Source organism: Helianthus annuus, chromosome 14 (assembly GCF_002127325.2).
Source record: "Helianthus annuus cultivar XRQ/B chromosome 14, HanXRQr2.0-SUNRISE, whole genome shotgun sequence".
Lineage (NCBI taxonomy): Eukaryota > Viridiplantae > Streptophyta > Magnoliopsida > Asterales > Asteraceae > Helianthus > Helianthus annuus.
The window spans coordinates 102,557,739-102,578,751 of NC_035446.2; the positions used below are offsets into that span (position 1 = coordinate 102,557,739).

Consider the following 21,013-nt stretch of genomic DNA (forward strand, 5'->3'; position numbering starts at 1 on the left):
TTTTGCGACCTTCTTTTTCGTTTTTGAATTCTTAGGGCCTTTAGCAATCTTGCCAAAGAACATAGGTGTTTCAAACATAATAGCTCTGTGACTCGACAAACGAGCAATGACTGCTAGGTTCGTTGATTGACTCTTGTATGCCAAACCCAACGGGTGAATCACTATACGCGTCTGCCGATGCAAAAAAGTTATGTCTTGAAGGCTCCGTAAACGAATCATCCATCCTTTGTTGCTGAGCTTTTAAACTTGGACGACCCCGTGTGTTTTTTTGCACACTGGCTGTTTGAGCTTCGTCTTATTGAGTTGTACCAAATCCTTCATCTTTTGAACCAGGTTTTTCTTGATTTCTCTCGGCTGGGCCATTAAATGTTGTTTGAGAAGCGCAAGTTCATTGTCTAAGTCGAAACACTCCTCCTCGCTCGATTTCAGTATGGAGTCCAAATTTAACTTTTTTTCCCAAAAAGGGTCTATTAACTCCAACAGAATCATTTGACCTAAGAAACATACCAACAAACAACATAAAACGTGAATAAGATTTTGCGTGATGAAATGCTATGATTATAAAATGTGGTTGGTCGAATAATGTATTACCATTCGTTGTATACGGTTGCAACCAACACGCGCACGACAACCCACGGCTTGTATGCAAACGGCACGCGCATGTACCGTTAGAAAACTTTAAGGTTTCTATTTCATTTACTTTGGTGGATATCAAGTCTAGGCAGGCATGTGAAACCTTCTTTCGTAGGAGATCAAATATTGGTTTGTTATGTGGACCCGATGTTCAGCTCCTGCTTGCTTCAATGCTGCTTTTGATTTCTGTCACCTGGTTTCTTATGAGCTTATCAATAAGTGGTACCACTTTATCCAGCGTGCAATTAGAGTCTCCTAGGTAATGCTTCAAAAGGACATGTTGACCCTCTGCCCTGTTCGTTGTACGTTGACCGAAGTTCAGATGTTGGTCGCTCTAGATGAAACAAACCGGTCTTTATATGGTTGTAACCAGTTTGAATACAAATAGTCCATAATCTCTGTAATCAAAGTGAAGTGCAGTTAAGACAAGTCAAATAAGTACGATTATTAAACAAGAACAATATAAAACTTACCGTCGCTTTTTTTGCTTGGCAATTTTGATCGTATTCGCTCGTACTAGTAGTTATATTCAAGATCGGTCGTTGAGTTAATTAGCTTGCCCCACTTGTAAAGAAACCTTTCCCAGCTTTCTTTGGTTTTAAAGCTTTGCCTGCAATGTTTGGCAATGTTTTGCTGTATGTGCCACCTACACAATGAATGTCTAGCCCTGGGAAACACGGTTGCACATGCGTTCATTAGGGTGAGATTTCTATCCGTTACTATTACACGGGGTTCCATAACACTGTCTAATGAGTGTTTCAACCTCTGTAGAACCCATGTGAAGTTTTCCTATTTCTCGTTGCTTACGAATGCATGAGCAATGCAAAACGACTTCAACGTGGATGTAACACCGATAATCTGAACTAGCGGCATTTTGTACTGATTCGTCTTGTAGGTGGAGTCTATAAACAACACATGCGGAAGGCGCTCCACAACATGATCGAGTCTAGGTGGATGAAGAAAACATCCTCGACCCGTTTGCCGTTTTCAGATGTTCTATGGTAAAAAAACAAACCCAACCTTCTCCAACCGGTCGAAAAGTATCTGCATTGGAGTCTCGCCGACTTGTTCCATTCGACCCAATTTGGCCCGAGCGTTGTATATGGTGTTTCTTGTTGAGACATTATGGGGGTTTTGTTCTTTAATGGCAGCAAGAATGTCTCGTGGTTTTATGTTCTGATGCGTAAGTTGCTCCACCGTCCTCTCTTCCACTGGAGTCAGCCTCATTAGAGACGGATGACCCTCTGGATACAGAAATGGTTCGTGGTTATGTTTAGCTTCGTCAACCCTTAGATCCCAATAACCTAACCTCTTTCTGTATGTCCCGATCAGTTGGAACTTGCAACCGGTTTTCCTGGTCCTGCTGCGTCTGACTGTGGCTGTTGATTTGTGCTCGCCGGCACAATCGCACGTAAGCCAAATTTTTAACGGCTGACCGCTTGGGGGTTTATCGTAGATGGTGTGTTTGGTGACGATGGCGTAGCCATTTTCGCGTTCGACGTCTCTACACCACTCTACCAATTCATCCATGCTAGCGAATTTCTAACAAAAACACTTATACGTGTGAATTAATGATTAACTCAACTGAATATGATAAGGTTCGGGTCGAACCCATTGGTTTAGTTTTAGTATAAACGGGTTCGGGTCAGTTTCAGGTTGAACCTGCGAACCCGTATAGGTTAATGGGTCAGGTTCGGGTCAACTTGGTCAGGTTGGCGGGTTGACCCATTACACATTTATACTATTTTAAATTTTTTTACAATATATTTTATGTCATAAATTAAATGGGGTGTGTATTTTTGTGCCATGGTTATAACTTAAAAAGGGAAATTAACATAGATTTTATAATTTAAATATGATATTATATATATATATATATATATATTTGTGTGTGTGTGTGTGTGTTTTTAAGTAAATTTTAATTTTAGTATATTAATTTCAGAAAAAAAATAAAAATATTTGGGTTAAACGGTCGTGTTTGGGTCAACCCATGAAACTTCGGGTCGTGTTCAGGTTCTTATGTATGATATGATTTTCGGGTTCGGGTCGGGTTCGGGTTTGTGTAAAATTTTCAGGTTCAGGTCGGGTTGAACCCACCAACCCGCGAACACGACCTGTTTAGCACCCCTAATCTAAGATTTTAATAAAAACAACATCAAACCTAAAAACACTAAAATAGTTAACGTACAACAAATAAACGTATAATTAAATGTTATACCTGCTTGTTTTGAAACTCACTAGGTTCCTGGTCAGCATTTGGACCCTCGGGCGGTCCACCACTTATGGGAGGAGAATGAGAACTATCAGTCGGCGGTCCAACACTAACAAGAGGGGATTCAAATTTAACGGGGTGTTGCGATGGATAATAACCAGCATAATTAGGCTGAGAGGCATCGAAACCCCAAGTATCCTGACCTGCATCAGATGCAAGACTGGGATCGAACGAAGCATTCAGATCAAACACGCCCGGATTGTTATCTTGATTGTTATCATAACTCCCCTAATTCGCCTCGTTATCAAACACACTAAAAAAGTCACGCCAACCCGACATTATAGCATAAATAATTTGAATACAGAGAAAAATAGAAGAAACGAATAGAAGTTGAATGAAAATGAATGAAATTAGTGTCGTTTATATAGAGAATTTTACGGAATATTACATCGTTTCAAATGATTAACACGCGAATCGAGGAATCTAACGTCGAATCAAATAACTCGCACGAATATCAAGGAATCTAACGTCTCATCACATAAGTCGCTCGAGAATCGAGGAATATAACATCGAATTAGAGAATCTTACATCTACTCGCACGTGAATCGAGGAATAATACGTCGCGTCAAATAGTAATAAAACAATAGAATAAACGAAATTCATTGTATACGGATCGTATAACTATATACGACCCGTATAACATCGTCGTATAATATATATATACGACCACACTATAATCTTATTCTAACATGGTTGATACGGGACGTATAACCGTATACGGCCCATATCAACCATATTAGAATAAGATGATACCATGTGGAATTATTAGGATCCTTTACTTAGGAATTTTAATTAACAAGTGAATAACCTAAGAAAGCAATTTTTTATAAACCCAAAAAGTACTAGGGGTGTAAAGGAGTTGAGATGAATTTGAGCACAAACTCGAGTTCAACTTGTTTTGAACTTTATATATAAAGCTCGACTTCAACTCATTTATTATTTATTAATTAATTTATATACATTTATAATAATACATATATATATATATATATATATATATATAGAGAGAGTTAGGATCTTGTAAAAAAGGCCCAAAGTATGAGAAACGTAAGAAAGAATCTCAGCCATTAGATCTTTTAATCTAATGGTTGAGATCAATAGGGACCAAAATGTAAAATATTTTTATTAATTTGGATTGAATTGAAATATCTAGGGGCAATTGTGTCTTTTTATCTTCGTTTTGTAAATCAAAATCCCTGCAATTTCGTTCTCTCTCTATCATACGTTCCTAATTTCTCTCTTTCTCTCTCTTTCTTCTTCCATATTCAGAACAGAATCCCTGCAAACAGAAAACGTAGATAGCATCAGACGGAAATAGTTGTGGCCCATTTCAACCGTTACGAGAAGGATCCGCAGGAGACATTCCAATCAGAAGATCCAACAGCACAACTCCAAGACCACCACGAATCGGAAGATCAAACATCAATCGGAAGCGGACCGGCAGTGGTGGTCGACGACGGCGGTGGCGGACCGGCAGTGGTTGGGTTCGACGACGGCGGGTGGTTGGGTTCGACGAAGGCGGCGGTTGGGAACCATGAGATTTTACTGTCGGGTGGTTGTGTTCGACGACGACGGTGGCGGACCGGCAGTGGTGGTGCCGGCAGCGGAGAAGAAGATGATACAGAGATGTAAGAATTATTGAATGGTGTTATTTTTCTTTTCATTAATGGTGTTATTTTCTTTTTCTTAATGGTGTTTTTTTCTTTTCTGAATGGTGTTATTTTCTTCTCTGAATGGTGTTATTTTTCTTTTCATTAATGGTGTTATTTTCCTTTCTTAATGGTGTTTTTTTTTTTCTTTTCTGAATGGTGTTATTTTCTTTTTTTAATGGTGTTTTTTTTTTCTTTTCCGAATGGTGTTTTTTTTCTTTTTCTGAATGGTGTTATATTTCTTTTACTGAGTGGTGTTATATTCTTGTACTGAATGGTGTTTATTTTATTTACTGCTGAATGGTGTTTTTTTGTGCTGAATGGTGTTATTTTTGTGCTGAATGATGTTATTTTTTGTGTGAATGGTGTTTTTTTGTGCTGAATGGTGTTATGTTTGTGCTGAATGATGTTATTTTTGTGTGAATGGTGTTTTTTTTTGTGCGGAATGGTGTTATATTTGTGCTGAATGGTGTTATATTTTCTGAATGGTGTTATATTTAAAACACCATGTATGAACATGCTCTGAATGGTGTTATATTTATGGACGGTTATAAGTCCTTAAATCAAGGATTTTCTCTCTCCAAATCCTTAAATCAAGGATTGCCATATTTGAATTTGTTAATGCATTTACAATTATACCCTTTTCAATTAATTTAGATCTAATGGTTGAGATTCTTTCTTACCTTTCTCACACTTTTGGTGTTTTTTACAATAACTTCACCCTATATATATATATATATATATATATATATATATATATATAGTACATAATATATATGATAATATATATAGGCTTACGAGTCTATTCGATAAGTAAAGCATGGTCGCAAGCTTGTTTATTAGACAAAAAGCTTATTTTTAGGTTCGAGTTCGAGCTTATGGTCACAAAGTAAATATTACTGAATTGAAGACCGATTTTGTGAAGGCGAGAACAAAATACCGGTGCTTACTATAAATCTCTAATGTTGCTCATGCTTACCGAAGGAATTTAGCCATTTAGGTGATGTGGTCTAATCAATCATGAGAATTTGGATTGTCTAAAACTTCTAACGAATCGACCTGTTTAGGGGTTGTTATACGGTAGATGCAAACCAAACTTTTTCACGACGTTCCAAACCCAACTCACGTAGCACTTAAATTTTGGTTGTTGGCCTAGGCATGAGGCCCCGGTAGAGTTAATACTGTGAACTTTCAAGGAATCGAATGAATATGCACATGAAACATATGAATATACCAAAAAACTGCTAGCTAGAGTACAATACTATTCACGAACATCAAATTGGAAATCAACAACAACCAAAATAGCAACAATTGACCAATCATAATTCAACATAATTATAGGAAATAACACATTTTAAATATATTGTTCTTGAAAAAGATCATTATCCTATTGAGTAAATATATCTCATGTGCATTTTCTAAATGACATCTCCTAAACAAAAGTTTTATGACCTAAGGGTTTTGTTCAGTATCAAGGTGAAGGTGTTGAAATAGTACTTTGTCTTTTCAATTTATTAGGTTTCAATGCTCTTGATCCGACTAATAGGTGTAGTTTAGTAAAAAGATTTTGAGAGCGCATGAGTAGTTGTTCTAAAAATAAATAAATATAAGAAAATAGCGTTGCGGCGCGGGTACATCGTAAACATTGAATGGGTTAGTCCAAACGTTATATGATTCATTAACCATATGAAAACACACATTTTGACGTATCCAGTTGAGCTCAGTGTAACCTGTATAAGCATTGTGATTGGATCAAATGTAAAGTAAATGGAATTCGTATCGAACAATCATAATGTATTATATGTGACCCAACTTATACAAAGAAAACGTAACGGGTATGAAGGAAAATATGCACATGTAATCGAAAGGGATTAATTAGAGCTTTCGAAAAAAGGGGAGAAAAATAAACCATAATTTGACTCCACTCGGTTCGAAACAGACTTTACGAAACGTACATGGAATAAACACGAAAACATATTATGTTTGACCTGAATCATTTCCCAAAAAAGTTTACATCGAAACGTAGAACAACTTGAATTTATACGAAAACGTACATAGAAATATGCACATAAAAGTGGTTTCTTTAAATGAAAACGTATTATATTTGACCTGACTCGTCTATAAAAAAAAGTTTACATCGGAATGTAGAAGAAATCATATTTACACATACCCGTACATAAAATATGCACGTAAAAAATTGTTTTTAAGTAAAGGAAGTATAGGGGTAAACTGAAACAAAAAATTAGTAAAAAATTTAATAGGTTAAAAACGTTCGTAAAACCGTGCCAAGTAGCACCAATGCCACAACCACATCGACTCTCAACATCGTAAAAATAAAATAGATAAAATGATAAAAATTACACTGAACGAAAAGCAGACTAAAATCGTTGAACCACTCACACCCGTTACAGTGTCTTAGTGCGAAGAAATTAACCAGAAACGTAAAACGTAGAAAATAACAACTTGGTCGATCTACGACCCGTCCGTTGCGGCGAACTTTTCAAAAGGGAAAAAATGGACGCGTTGCGACGGGTCTGTAAAATCTGAAAAAAAAAATATAGCAAAAACGTTGAACCTCATATGCACGCTACGACATGTTAACTCGCAAAATTTAGAACGAAACGTAAAACGATAAACTTGCGACAGATAAAAAGTATGGGGTACGAAAATTGAAAATAATAAAATGTTGTGTTAAATTATAAAAGATGGAAAACTTTGGGGTAAAAATAAAAAAATGAAAAGGGGTTAAAATGTAAAATATGAAATGTTTAGGTTAAATGTAAAAAAACTAGTTTTTTTTTTTTAAACTTTCCCCAAACATAAGGTACAAGATGCAAATATGAGTTGCTTATTAATATATGGAATTGGATAACACTTCACTAAGCAAATTCCTACGTACATTATAAACATACAAACAAACACGAATACATACATATGTTCCTTTCACTTAGAGTTAACATGCGATTTTAAGTTTTCATAGTTAACGTTAGGAACTAAATCTATAATTTTCTAAACTTAACAAAAAACAAACATGAAATTCTAAAATTTATAACAAGAATCATAGTTTACTTGAAAAATAAAATGAAACTAATGAACAGAAAACACCAATTTAGAAAAAAAAAAAAAATAGAATAAGACCATTATTTTGACAAAATTACAAAGAAGAAAGCTATAGTCACTACTAAAAAAAAGACCTTTAATGACACAAGAATAATGACACACACTAATTTTATGACACAGAAACACGTGTGTCATTAAAAATATGTCATCGTTGGTGAAATCTGAATATTTTATGACACTTATATTTGTGTGTCATAATTTAAAAGTCATTTAATAAAAATAAAACACGTTAAAATATGTGTGTCATCGTTGTATGTCATCTTACAATTTTTATGACACTTATATTTGTGTGTCATGGTTTAAATGTAAAAATAAAATACATTAAAGTATATGTATCATGTTATAATTTTTATCACACTTATTTTTGTGTAAATGATTTGAAGCAAAAGGCGAAACTAAAATGGGCGAAAGTAGGCGACTAAAACTTTCATTCATAGGAAAATTTAAAACAGAAACGTTATAAACCGTATAAATACCCTTGTTATCGACGACAAAGTGGAAGATGACCCGAAAGAAATCAAAAATGAAATGAAGATGAGTTTTATGACTCGTTTCACAGAACCTCTCCAACGGAGACCGTCCTTGGACAAAAATGGATTTAGACGACTGACGGACGAGCATGCGAAATAACTGATTACGATTTTTTCTAAAAAAGAGATTAAAAATGCGGTTATGGCGTGGTAGCGACAAAACCCAGGGTCCTGACGGTTTTACGTTCAAATTCATAAAAAGATTTTGGACTTCCATTGAATGTCATTTTGTTAGGGTCTTAAATGAGTTCCATAAGAAAGCTTTTATAGAGCGGGGTTGTAATGCTTTGTTTATTGCTTTAATCCCTGTAACACCTCGGAATTTTTGCGTTCAATAATGTATTGACACGCGTCATAAGTTTACACGTGGGTATAGATACTAAATAAGGACTAAAGTTGACAAACCTAGAAAGTATGTGAATCCGAGGGTTCAAAATGTCAACGAGGGATAAATATATTGTACAGTAACCCTAAATGATGCTCGTACCTTCAAACGAATGAATCATGGATCATACGGAACGAAATATGGAAGAAAGTGAGGAATTACAAACTACAGGGGTTAAATATGTCAACATGTTTAAGTTATACCTCTGAGTGACCTTTTGACAAACCCGAAGCTTTGTAACGGTTAATTATGCTCACTAGAATGCACGATATAAATTTCATAAAGTTTCGTTATCATATGAGCAAGTTGTGATCAAATTCGTATGCGAGGGATTAAAGCGTCAACGTTGAAAGTTAGGACTTTTCGGGTAACAATAAAGTTAACCGGGGACTTAACAAAATGGGTATATGTCTTGAAGCCCCTAAACATCAATTTTGAGGGCTCAAAGTGCAAGAAAATGATGTCTATTCAAAGTTTGAAGGGCCAGGGATCAAAACATAAAAATCAAAAATTTGGATTTTGTCAGAAGAGGGGTCGCGCGACGCGAGGCCCAAGGGGGGGGGGGGGGTCCTTCGCGTCACGCCTAAGCCTATCTGATACGAATTCTTTGCTCCATGCCTGCCTTTTTCACTCAAACCGACTTAGATCCATTAATGATGCAGCATGGGCGCCCCCTACATGCTTTAGGGCCCTTAGGGACACTTGTGGATGAGTTGTGGTCAGTTGTAGACTTACATGTCAACAATTTATGCTGATTTGATCACTATATAAAGCCATGAAGTTGCAACTCATTCTTCACACCTTCAATCTGCATTTGTGAAGACTTCTGGAGCTCCAAAGCAGAACCAAGCCATCCCTAGTCGTGCATAGGACTTTGGTAAGCACCCTTGACCTTTCTTAGTTAAGTTTTTGCTTAGTTATAGCTTAAAAGTCAAACCGTCGTAATTACCGGTTGACTTAACGGTTAATCACAAATGGTCCAGTGATTAGCCGAATCAAAGGTAGTTATATGTTGGTAATTATGTGGGCTTTAAACCCTTAAAAGGGCACCCCCCGATTCCCACTCTAAATAATAAATAGAGTATTTTGCACTTTATAAACTGTTCGGAAAACCCAGATTCCCTGTAGAACTCGGAAATCTCTTTTATAATCTTTAAAAAGACCGAAATACCCCTACGGGGCGTATATTGGATTTAAACTCGTTATGGGCGTAATGGAAGGTATCCTACTGATACCACAACCTCTTTAGAGCATAATAACTTAGGAAACCTGTGGAGGACTCTTACGGTTACCCGTTACGCCATTTGCGCGCACGGTTCGGTTTATGTAACTAGTTTACATAAACTAGCCGAAACGGATCAACCCTTATCGTTTTTACTTCAAACTCCAGAGTGTGGTTATTATACATAAAACAAGTCTTCAAACTTGTTGGGCCCAAACCACATTCCATTCCCGGTTTTCTCCTTTCACGCGATTAAACCGTAATTATCCTTTGAAACTGACCGGTCTAAGCTAAGGCTATATTAAAGACCCGTTAGGATTCTAATAGGTTGTTATAAACCTTCGTTCCAAAATAGGAGACCAGTAGAAGATACTTGCATTTGTTTATTGAGGTTATTACTTGCTCAGGTAAATACTTTAACTTATTTTTCATTATACGGGCTTGGGTTACGGTATATAAAAATACCGCTTGGTCGGGCAATTGACCCCAACTCATTAGTAGTTGGGTGTTTTCAATGTGACCCGTTTGAAAATTGGTTTTGTTGGCTTTACGCCTTTGGGAGCTTAATGACCATGTCCCGGATAGCATCGTTTTACGAAATGGCCACGACCTCGACACGCGGGTGTAGGCGTACACCCGACAATGTGTCTATAATTATAAAGGTATAACCGTTGGTTTTCCCGCCACGGCTTTATGCTTTGTGGCGTGTCTATTAACCTTAAACCCGACACGACCCGGGCGACTGAACGCATAGTGAACATGTAATTCTTTTACAAGAATTAATTGATAAATTATTCCAAGTTACAAAGAGTTTGTGCCTTGTGCATTCAAATCAATTTTATTAAACCTTTTTACAAAAAGTGTCGGTTGAATGTATTTACCAGCGTAAACTGACGTATTTTCCCCAAAAAGATTAAATGCAGGTTCTTTACGAAATAGGCTGGCCACTCCTTAGCATTGTAGAGTCTCGCAAGCTTGGGATGCCATTATCTGTTGAACATTATTACTATTTTTATTTTGATCCCCTGTGGATTATATTCGACTGTTTGTGATACTTGGATATTACATTTAATGGTCGGAATATATCAATCTTTATGCTTCCGCTGTGCATTTAAATATTGTGTGGTTTGACTATATTGTTGCCAACTACGTCACGGTAATCCCCCACCGGGCCCACTGGTGAAACACGTGGAAATCGGGGTGTGACAATCCCCAAGGCTCGTGATCCGAAGACAGTCAACGATTTTCGGCCTATATCCCTTATTGGAGTTATGTATAAAGTGATAGCGAAGATTCTTGCAACTAGACTGAAGGTGGTTACCCCAAGTCTCGTGGCTTCGGTATAAAGGACTTTCATCATAGGCCGCCCCATCTTTGACGGTCCTATGATAACTAGCGAAATAATATCATGGACAAAGAAAAGCAACCAAAAGATATTCATTTTTAAAGTGGATTTCGAAAAAGCATAAGATTCATTAAATTGGAAGTTCTTATTGTCGAATCTAAAGGCCATGGGATTCCCGTTACTTTGGAGGAAATGGATTGGTGCTAGCCTTATATCTAGTTGGGCTTTGGTGCCGGTAAACGGATCTCCTATCGCGGAATTTCAAATCAAGATAGGGCTTCGACAAGGTGATCCTTTTTCCCCATTCTTATTCATTTTAGCGATGGAAGCGTTAGACGTAATAATGAATATAATGGGATCTAGGGGTGTGTTTAAAGGGGTAAAATTACCAAATGAAGGTCCATGCATTTCCCACTTATGGTTCAATATTTGGTCATAATAAAGTCTTAATCCGCCCCTTTCAAACGGTCAAACTGACCTCGTTTTCATCCCCCCCACCCCACACATGCAATCAACAACGGTCGTCATCACAATCACGATATCCTCGATAACAAAAGGCAATAACGAAGTTGCGCTGTATGTGGGCTCGTTAACAGGGTGATATGACACCCTGTTAATCGATATAATTTGTTCAATTTTTTTTATTAAATAAAGTTAATTTTTCATAAACCCCACTGAAGAAACACTGACCTTACAGGTAAGCTCCGGCTAGGACTCCAACTTTTTGGCGATCCGAACAACTGACTGCAAAGCAGAACACCGTTAGGACTCGTTACAGGAATGAGGTTATTCATGTAACCACCATCCGGCGTGAGAATAAGTCTCGGGGTGGCAACTTGGGCGTTTGTACCCAACCCACGCCCCATACCCCATAGTCTTAATATAAAGAATTACATTTTACGCTTTTATTTGCAAATTGGAAATAAATAATCCCACCTTTTTAATTCTGGCCGATAATAATCCCAAGTCAGTTATTAGCCGGTAATAATCTGAACTCGTCCATTTTTTTTTGTAAAATAGTCCGCCGTTAAAATAGCTTAACGGAGTTAAGTTTTTTTTTTCCGAATTACAAACAGATGTTTAGGGCTTTTGATCAGAATGAGGATACGAGTCGATTGATGTAAAACTTACCTCGAAATTGTGCTCGAAATGGCTTGATTTTTGTTAATTGGAAGTTAAACACCCAAATTGAAACACCGTGTGGGTTAGGGGCAATATTTTGAGGTAAGTTTTACATCAATCGACTCGTATCCTCGTTCTGATCAAAAGCCCTAAAACATCGGTTTGTAATTCGGAAAAAACTTAACTCCGTTAAGCTATTTTAACGACGGACTAATTTACAAAAAAAATCGATCAGTTCGGATTATTAACGGCTAATAACTGACTTGAGATTATTATCAGCTAAATTGAGAAAGTTAGGTTATTTATTTCCAATTTTTCCTTTTATTTTTCTCAAAACAATTTAAATCTCCCTCCTTCCTAAAAACTTCTAACTTCCCTCCTCCCACCACGTTCCTAAAAACCTCTAATCTCCCTCCTCACGACCAACTCTAACCTAATTCTGTCCCTCCTTCCTCCCATAACATGGAAAGAGGCTGGATTTGGGTAATTCTATGTTTGAATCAATGGGTTGAGGGTTTGGAGGTTTGGTCTTTGTGGTCTCCGCGGTACCGAAGGCGAAGACGCGTGAGGATGTTAAAGGTGGGCGGTTTAAGTTTTTGGCTGAAAGTGGGGGTCTGAGTACCATGGATGTTCTCTGTCAGGTACGGTTTTACATGTGGTTGATTTTATTTTTGTAAAAATAACTTGTTTGTTTGCTTTGGTATTCATAGGCAATTCAATATATGCCTATTGTTGATGATGATTAATTCAAGGTTTTATGTGCATTCCCTCATGTGATTTTGATTGTAATAAAATGTTGTTTGTTTAGAGTTGTAGAGTTTAACCACATTCATAAGCTCTATTCAGGGGAGGAAATTGTTTAACTGATTGTGTACTTAATTTGTTGAACAGATTTGTGGCACTAAAAAAAGATATAGAATCACAGAGAAACTTTATTATTGAATGTATAGGGGGCTCTCTTATTTTGTACAGAGGTAGAAGAACGATGGCAAGGGAAGAAGAAAAAGAGGAATTATTGGCCTTTTCTCACTTGGATGAGCTTGTTCAGGCTTCTTCGGTACAGTTATTTTGGGCTTCTTGTTTTCGATATATCTTGTAGTTCATGCCCTTATAGTGATCAAAGAAGGTTTATGAAACCTAACTTAATATGCAGGACTCAAATTTGAACCTACAGGATGGTGTAACCTTAAAAATTTTTATTGAATGCCAAAGTCTTCAAGTGTATTGCAAGTTTAGCAACTAAGGTGTGTTAACAGCAGGTGTATTTTTCAAGTGTCGGGCTGTATTTTGGTTGGCTTTTATATTGAACCGGTAAAGTTTTTAGGAAGTCGCTGAAATTTTTGGTTGGTTGTCGGCACTTGATCGTCTCATTACATCATTTTTTGACATGGATAAGCTGGCTAGTTGATTGTTTAAGTACTTGTTTAATATTTTAGTCTTCGTAGTATACCGTATTTGTCTGTCCAGTATCGGCTTCAATTTATGTTATTAATCGTATAATGTGACTTCAGATGCTAGTAATTGAATGCTGATACACTTTTGAAATTCTTGTTTTGTATAAATTGGAATAATGCCCAGATGCTTTTTAATACTTAAGCAAGTGTCATGATTTGTTTAACACTAAGTTTGACACTAAGATTTCTCTTTTGGGTATAGGTGGAGTTCAAGTTGTAAACCTGAGCGGCTGAGCATGTGAAACTATGCATTTGTAGAGATTTTTTTAAGGATTAAGTAATCTTATCTGATGCTAACAATTGAATTTATTTATTTTAGTTACCTGAAAGAACCCTCAATCAGTGTGACGATGATATTGGAACTACCATGAAAAAGGCATAGTGAGTTACGCTTCGTTTCTATTGAGATCGCATGATTTTTTTTTTGTAAAGGAAATTGAGTTATCATATTCAAACTCACAATGTCAGGTAACTTGTTATGTTTTGTACATATGTTACTCAACGTTGCTGAAATTAAGAAAGTATAGAACAACGGGTGTAAACGAGCCAGGCCGAGCCCAACTAGGCTCGAGCTTGTCATGTTTTTATGAAGCTCGAGTTTAGGTCGCAAGTAAAACCCAAAGCTCGAGCTCGGTTCGGTCGAGCTATTTTGAGAACAACATCCAATGAGCTAATTTTGTTTATGTCATTAGTCGTTTTTCATGTCAAAGTGCATGCATTTAAGTTTTCTAATTTTGTTCTCAGGTTAAGGGAGGCAAAGTTGTATACATAGATGCGGATATTGATAGAATACGTGAAGAGTGTTTGAGTTATTGGGCATTGTTTGTTTTTAAGTGACTATTATAGATGTTGAAGTATGTATGTCAATTAATATTTTTTTAGTCTAAGATATTTGTAATATATTTGACATGACTATGAAATGAATTGTTTTGTTTTGTTTTGGTAGATGTGTATTTTGTTATGAAATTGATTTATATATTGTTTTGATTCTCTAGGGAAAAATTCTACAAAAAAAAAAATTTTAAACAATTAAAACCATGACACGCAATGCGTGTCATAAACGAGTGTTATTAAAAGATGACATAAATGTGTGTGTCAAAAACATGTGTCATTAAGGTCTGTCATAAAAGGATGACACACAAGTGCATGTCATCTTCAATTGATGACATGGGCTTCCTTGACACTCTTTTGTGTGTCATATCTACCCTTTAATGACGCGGAATGCGTGTCATTAAAGGTGTTTTTTCTAGTAGTGAGTTTACTCCATTAGTTATAACAAGAATCATTCGAATAGCTTAATCATAAAAAAACGTGTACGTTGTGTTTAAAAGTGCTTATTATTATTATTATTATTATTATTATTATTATTATTATTATTATTATGGGTAAGGATAGTGTAAAAAGGGCCTAAAGTGTGAGAAGTGTGAGAAGTGTATTATAACACTATATATAATACTATATAACACCATATAAACACCGTATAACAATATGTAACACCATATAATACCATACAACACTATGTAACACTATATATCATTATATAACAAATATAACACTATACATCTATCATAGACATGCTATCAGACACCCTATAGTGTTATATTTGTTATATAATGATATATAGTGTTACATAGTGTAATATGGTATTATATGGTGTTACATATTGTTATACGGTGTTTATATGGTGTTATATAGTATTATATATAGTGTTATAATACACTTCTCACACTTCTTACACTTTGAGCACTTTTTACAGGATCCTCTACCTTATTATTATTATTATTATTATTATTATTTGCTTTTTAAAACGTCCAAATCACATACTAACTAATTTTCCCTTAATTTACGTATTTGTTTACCATTGAACTAGAACTCTCAACTTTTAGAAAAGAAACATTTTTCACACACATCTTAATAACGTCAAACTGCAAACGAAAAATAATTTGTAATAACTTTAATCGTATATCATGATATAAAATTGAAAATTTCGTTTCAATAAAGTATAGATCATGTGTTTTCGCATCTTCTTCAACATAAACAAATTTATTTTAAATCATTATATATAAACAATTTAATTATAAATCAAATTTCATCACACTTTTCACTTGGTCACACCACACAAAACCAGTATTCAAAGTTCAAATCACATTTTCTGCCAAGTGTTACAAAAGCACTCAACACATGTCCTAAATATAACCCCTTAAAATCCCTCTTGACTTTCACACTTTCCCCCAAACCCCTCTCTAGTCTCTCCCCTCCCCAACATGAGCAACATCTCACCGCATTCACCATGCTCCGGCAACCCTCAATTCACCGGCGACCAACAAACCAACCGCAACATGTTCACATCCAACAAATCAAAACTCGACAACTCCGCATACAAAATTCTCTTGGTCATCAACTACATATGCTTGTTTGTCGGCTCAGTCTCCTCATCACTCCTCATAAAATTCTACTTCAACCACAAGGGATCCAGCCGATGGGTATCCACATGGATCCAATCGGCTGGATTCCCGCTTCTGCTTATCCCCATCTACTTCCCGTACAATGCCAAAACCCGAAAACCGTTTTCGGGTTTCGGTATCAACACATTAGGGTTATGTGTTGGAGTAGGTTTAATGTTGGTGGTTAGTAATCTTTGTTTTTCATGGGGGAACTCATACCTCCCTTTATCCACGTCAGCATTGGTGTTGTCTTCACAGCTGGTGTTTACTCTACTTATGTCTGTTATTATAGTGAAGCAGAAGATTACGTTTCTGAACCTAAATTGTGTGGTACTTCTAACGCTTAGTTGTGTGTTACTAGCGTTAAGTTCTAACGGCGATCGGGCCGAAGGGTTAACGAAACAGAAGTATTTTATCGGGTTTTTTTCGACGGCGTTAGCCGGGTTATTGTTCGCGGTATATTTACCGGTGATGGAAAAGATTTTCAGTAAAATTGATTGTTACGCGATGGTGGTTGAAATGCAGTTTGTGATGGAGATGACGGCGACGGTGGTGGCGACGGTGGCGATGGGGGTGTGTGGAGGGTTTAAGGAGATGAAGGAGGAGAGTGTAGGTGTAGGGTTGTTTGATGTGGGGGCCACGAAGTATTGGGTGGCGGTGGGGTGTAATGTGGTGACGTGGCAGTTGTGTTTTATGGGGACGGCGGGGATGGTGTATTTAACGACGTCGTTGACTGGGGGGATATGCATGACGGCGTTGATGGGGATGAATGTGGTGGGTGGGGTGGTGGTTTATGGCGATGAGTTCAAGGGGGCGAAGGTGGTGTCGACAGTGATGTGTTTGTGGGGGTTTTGTTCGTATGTTTATGGGATGTATGTCAAGATGAAGGATGAGAAAGATGGTGGTGGTGGTGGTGGTGATGCACAGAAGAAGTCGTTGCTAGAGTTGTCCGAGATTGTAACTGAAGAACAACATTAAAGTGAAAGATGGTGGATTTATGATTATATAAAAATAAGTTATATAAAACTCTGATTTTAGTCAAATATCTTTTTAATACTTTTTCTTTGCATGTGTTACAAATATTACATTTATATCATGTATCATATAATAATATATTCAGGGGAATCATGTGGATATGATATACATCATATATACAGAAGAAAAATCATGTGAAAGGTTAGCTATTGGTGTTTTTGATTTTTATAAACTTGACTTATATAAAATGGTTTGATAAAAGGAAAATCAATCAGACACGTGGATGTGTATTTCTTTTAACTAAAATAGCTATTGATGTTTTTAACTTTTATAAACTTGACTTGTATAAAATAATTTGATAAAGGGAAACTCAATGGATGTTTTTACATCTAGTTTAAATTAGTGATAACAGTGAATTCATGTTTTAAGTGATTGAATTTGATAGATTTAATACTCCAATGCTATAAACTTATTGTGGATTTCTTTTTAAATAAAACTTTGTTGAAAATTTTGATTTTTGATTATGAAATTATGCAGCTTTTTATTATTTTTTGATTTGAAATTATATTTTTCTTATAGAATTATACTGTTAACTAGTTAGTCTGGTTGAACCGTCTGTTACAACTAGTTGAACCGACCCTGTACAATTAAAAAACCGGTTCTTTAAAACATTACATAAGTCTATTATTTATTTCCAATTACACATAACTTAAAAAACTTGCCAAGTTACATTAAAACAGAAGGTACACGGGCAACAAGCTGCGCCGTCACCTCTTTCTAAATTGCAAACTCTAACCTTCCAAAGACAACCCCCCTTTTCGGGGCTAAACAACTGTTGTGGACGACCCGTTGGACCCTGATCAAGAAGTGGATAGCTTATGGGGTTAGGGAGACACATGTATCAAAGACAAAAGGGACAAAGATATGTTGGTTCTCCGCAAGCTTTAGCGTGCTTATCCACTTTTTTTTATTCTGCCTTTCTTGCTACAAACCCGTTTTAACCAACCAAAGGGGAAACCCATGTGAGGTCCACACAAGCATGTTTCCTTCAGTCCAGCCAAAGACAAACAGATCCGCAGGTCGCAAACTAGATCTCCCTTCCATATGGTCCATAAGAAAATTCTATCATTGGCAATTTAGGGTTTTTCTTACGTGGATTAGACATAACTAATAACACTTTGATCTATGTTGTAAGTGACACATAACATGTGACGTATTTGTAAGTGGACGTAAAGATTTGTAGCGATCAAATCAATAAATAAATAAAAATTTAATAGCTATATGAATAATATTTTTAAAGCTATTAACTTAGATATCTCCACTATATTATTTTGTGGAACCTAGTTTTTTACACCTAACTTTACCTTTAGAATGTTTTTAACTTTACATTTAGTTTTTAAACTTACTATTTTTTATGGGAAAGCAAACATCATACCACCATAGCACACATCTAACATGAGCTATGTGTTTTGTGAATATGTAACATTCTTAGCACTTTAAATTAGTTAAAGTGTGTTCCAAAGTGCTAAAACTTGTAATCTAATAATTAGAATATATTTGATTTTAGGTTTAAAATTTTAAGGTCAAAATAACGAGATTTAAAAAGTAAGATTTTTTATATTAAATTGATCTATCAATTACAAGAATATCCTCAAATTTAACATCTTTTCGGATGAGTCCTCTCCTTTTTTTTTAAAGGAAAACTTCAATAAAAACACACGAACGCCCGAAGACCGGGTGAACGAAACACAAACCCACTACATTTTTCCTACTCTTAAACTACACAAGTATCTACTAATTTATCTCATGCTAGGATTTAAATGATTGTCTTTTCTCCAAGAGGCAAGAGGTTTTACCACCCAGCCAAAACTGAAATGGCAAAGTAAGAAATTTTGCCATAATATCCACCCAGCTAAAACTGAAATGGCAAAGTAAGAAATTTTGCCATAATATCCGTTTAAGAATCGTACCTTAAGGACTGTATAAGACATAAACAATATTTATTATCTTTTAATTAATACCGGTAATATTATTGAATTTAGTCGTTATATTATTATTGACTTTTAATAAATACTAATAATGCTATTAAATTGATTTACTGTGTCAAATTTGTCCGTTGGATTAATTGGAAAGGAGATATTTTGTAATTTTAATGTATTTATTATTTACTAAATCAAACATATCATTGGGATAACATACAAAATTAAGAGATTATAAAATGCACTACATTAAACTTTTTTTTATTTCAATAAATTTGTAAAATCCATCTACAACAATTAAGTTTTTTAACTTTCTTTTTTTGATTGATTAACACTTTATAGTTTGTTTTTAGACAAACATATGCAAAACACATATTTTTACGGTCCTAAGCTAGGCTAGTCACAATGGACCAACGCCTCAGCCATGTGGAGTGGCTGCCGAAGTGGTCCGGCATGACACACCGTCTCAAGCGGCGTGAAGAAGGCATGGGGGCGGGTGGCGTGGAGGAGGTAATGGTGTGAAGAGGGTTGTGTTGTGGTGGGTCCCATAATCAACGGTCATATGACGGTTTGCTTTAAAAAACTAAAAAGGTGTTTAGATTGCATATTTAACTCTAAAAGTGCTTTTTGTCAAAATCACTTATGGATTTATTAGTTTTTCAAAAATAGTTTTTAAAAAAGTTGTTTGGATTAGTTTTTGTGGTGAGAAATAGTAAAATGACCAAAAAGGATATGATAAGTTTTCATATTTAGTTGCTATTTTAAAGGGTGTGATTAGATTTGTAATTTTATGTTAAAAAAGCCACATGAAGAGAAGCTACATGAAGCATTAGTCGCGCCGGAAAACACCACCAAGATCAGAAGAGAAGAAACTTCTAAACTACGCGATATCGTCAAACAAGCGCTAAACGAGTCTAATGCTGCTAAAGAAGCTTCCAACCTAGCCCGAGCCGAACACTCAGAGCTCAAGGACTTATTATCCAAAAAGGAAGAATCGTTACGCGCTCTTACTGAAGAAAAAGAAAAATTATGTCAATGAAGTCGCAGCTCGTTAAAACTTGAAGGAGTTCAAAAGATTACTCGCTGCAAAAAACAGAAGCTAACAAACATTGTGAAGATAAAGAACATACTGAAGTTTTCAACTCCCCGGTTGCTTCGCTTTACAAAGATCATTTAGATGGAAGAACTATACAGCAACAAATGTTTAGTTTTAATGACTTTAAATTTAAAAAAGAAGAAGATAGCATGTTGTATCATGAAGCTAATCATACTGAAGCTTTTGGAGATATGATCATACTTTTGGTGAATTAAATTTTATTATTGGTTTGTATTTAGTATTTGTCACTGATTTATGATTATGGCTGCAAGGTCCCTTTCAGAATTTAGGAGTGTTTGAGACTGGTTATCAAAACTGTGTATAATGCTTTATAATTGATAGGTTTAAGTCGGGTAACATGAAATTATGAATCTAACATGAAATTTGTGGCTTGCTTTTAGTCTAAACAGGTTTCATTTAGTCTATAGTCGAACATGTGAATGCGTTTAGCTAAATAAGTTTTGGTCGACATGGCGGGCTTGTGGATTAACCGTTGAACCCGCTTATTTATAAAAGTTATTAAAAAAGGTTTTCTACTATAAACAAATTGACTTGAGTGTCAATGAACATCGTGTTTAAATGTATTTGTTTAGTACACATTTTGTATTTTTGTTGTAATTTGCAACTCTGAAGTCATTAATATGAAAATATAATACAGGTCAAAAGGATGTGTTCGTGTAAACCCACGAATATTTGTTATGTTGTTTGCGTTCATGTGTAATTGTGTCTGACACGATATTCGGGTTCAAGTCATGTTCGGATTCATGTAAATACTTCTGATTTTTAG

General features: G+C 35.8%; 1 protein-coding gene and 1 long non-coding RNA gene across 6 annotated transcripts; both read left to right on the forward strand.

Moving 5' to 3' along the window:
- The first annotated feature begins 12,629 nt into the window (after positions 1-12,629).
- On the forward strand, positions 12,630-14,672 carry LOC110908873. 5 transcript variants are annotated; one of them, XR_004878268.1, is made up of 3 exons: positions 12,630-13,522; positions 13,935-14,113; positions 14,477-14,672. It is a non-coding gene; the product is annotated as an uncharacterized LOC110908873 (long non-coding RNA). The 5 variants fall into 5 exon arrangements; XR_002574958.1 differs by having other exon boundaries at positions 12,630-13,335; positions 13,432-14,113; XR_002574959.1 differs by having other exon boundaries at positions 12,630-12,919; positions 13,170-14,113.
- Positions 14,673-15,874: 1,202 nt separating this feature from the next.
- Positions 15,875-17,212, forward strand: LOC110905684 (probable purine permease 4). Its single transcript, XM_022151248.2, has one exon. The coding sequence runs from the start codon at positions 15,997-15,999 to the stop codon at positions 17,152-17,154; it is 1,158 nt and encodes a 385-aa protein (XP_022006940.1). The 5' UTR covers positions 15,875-15,996; the 3' UTR covers positions 17,155-17,212.
- The last annotated feature ends 3,801 nt before the right edge of the window (positions 17,213-21,013 follow it).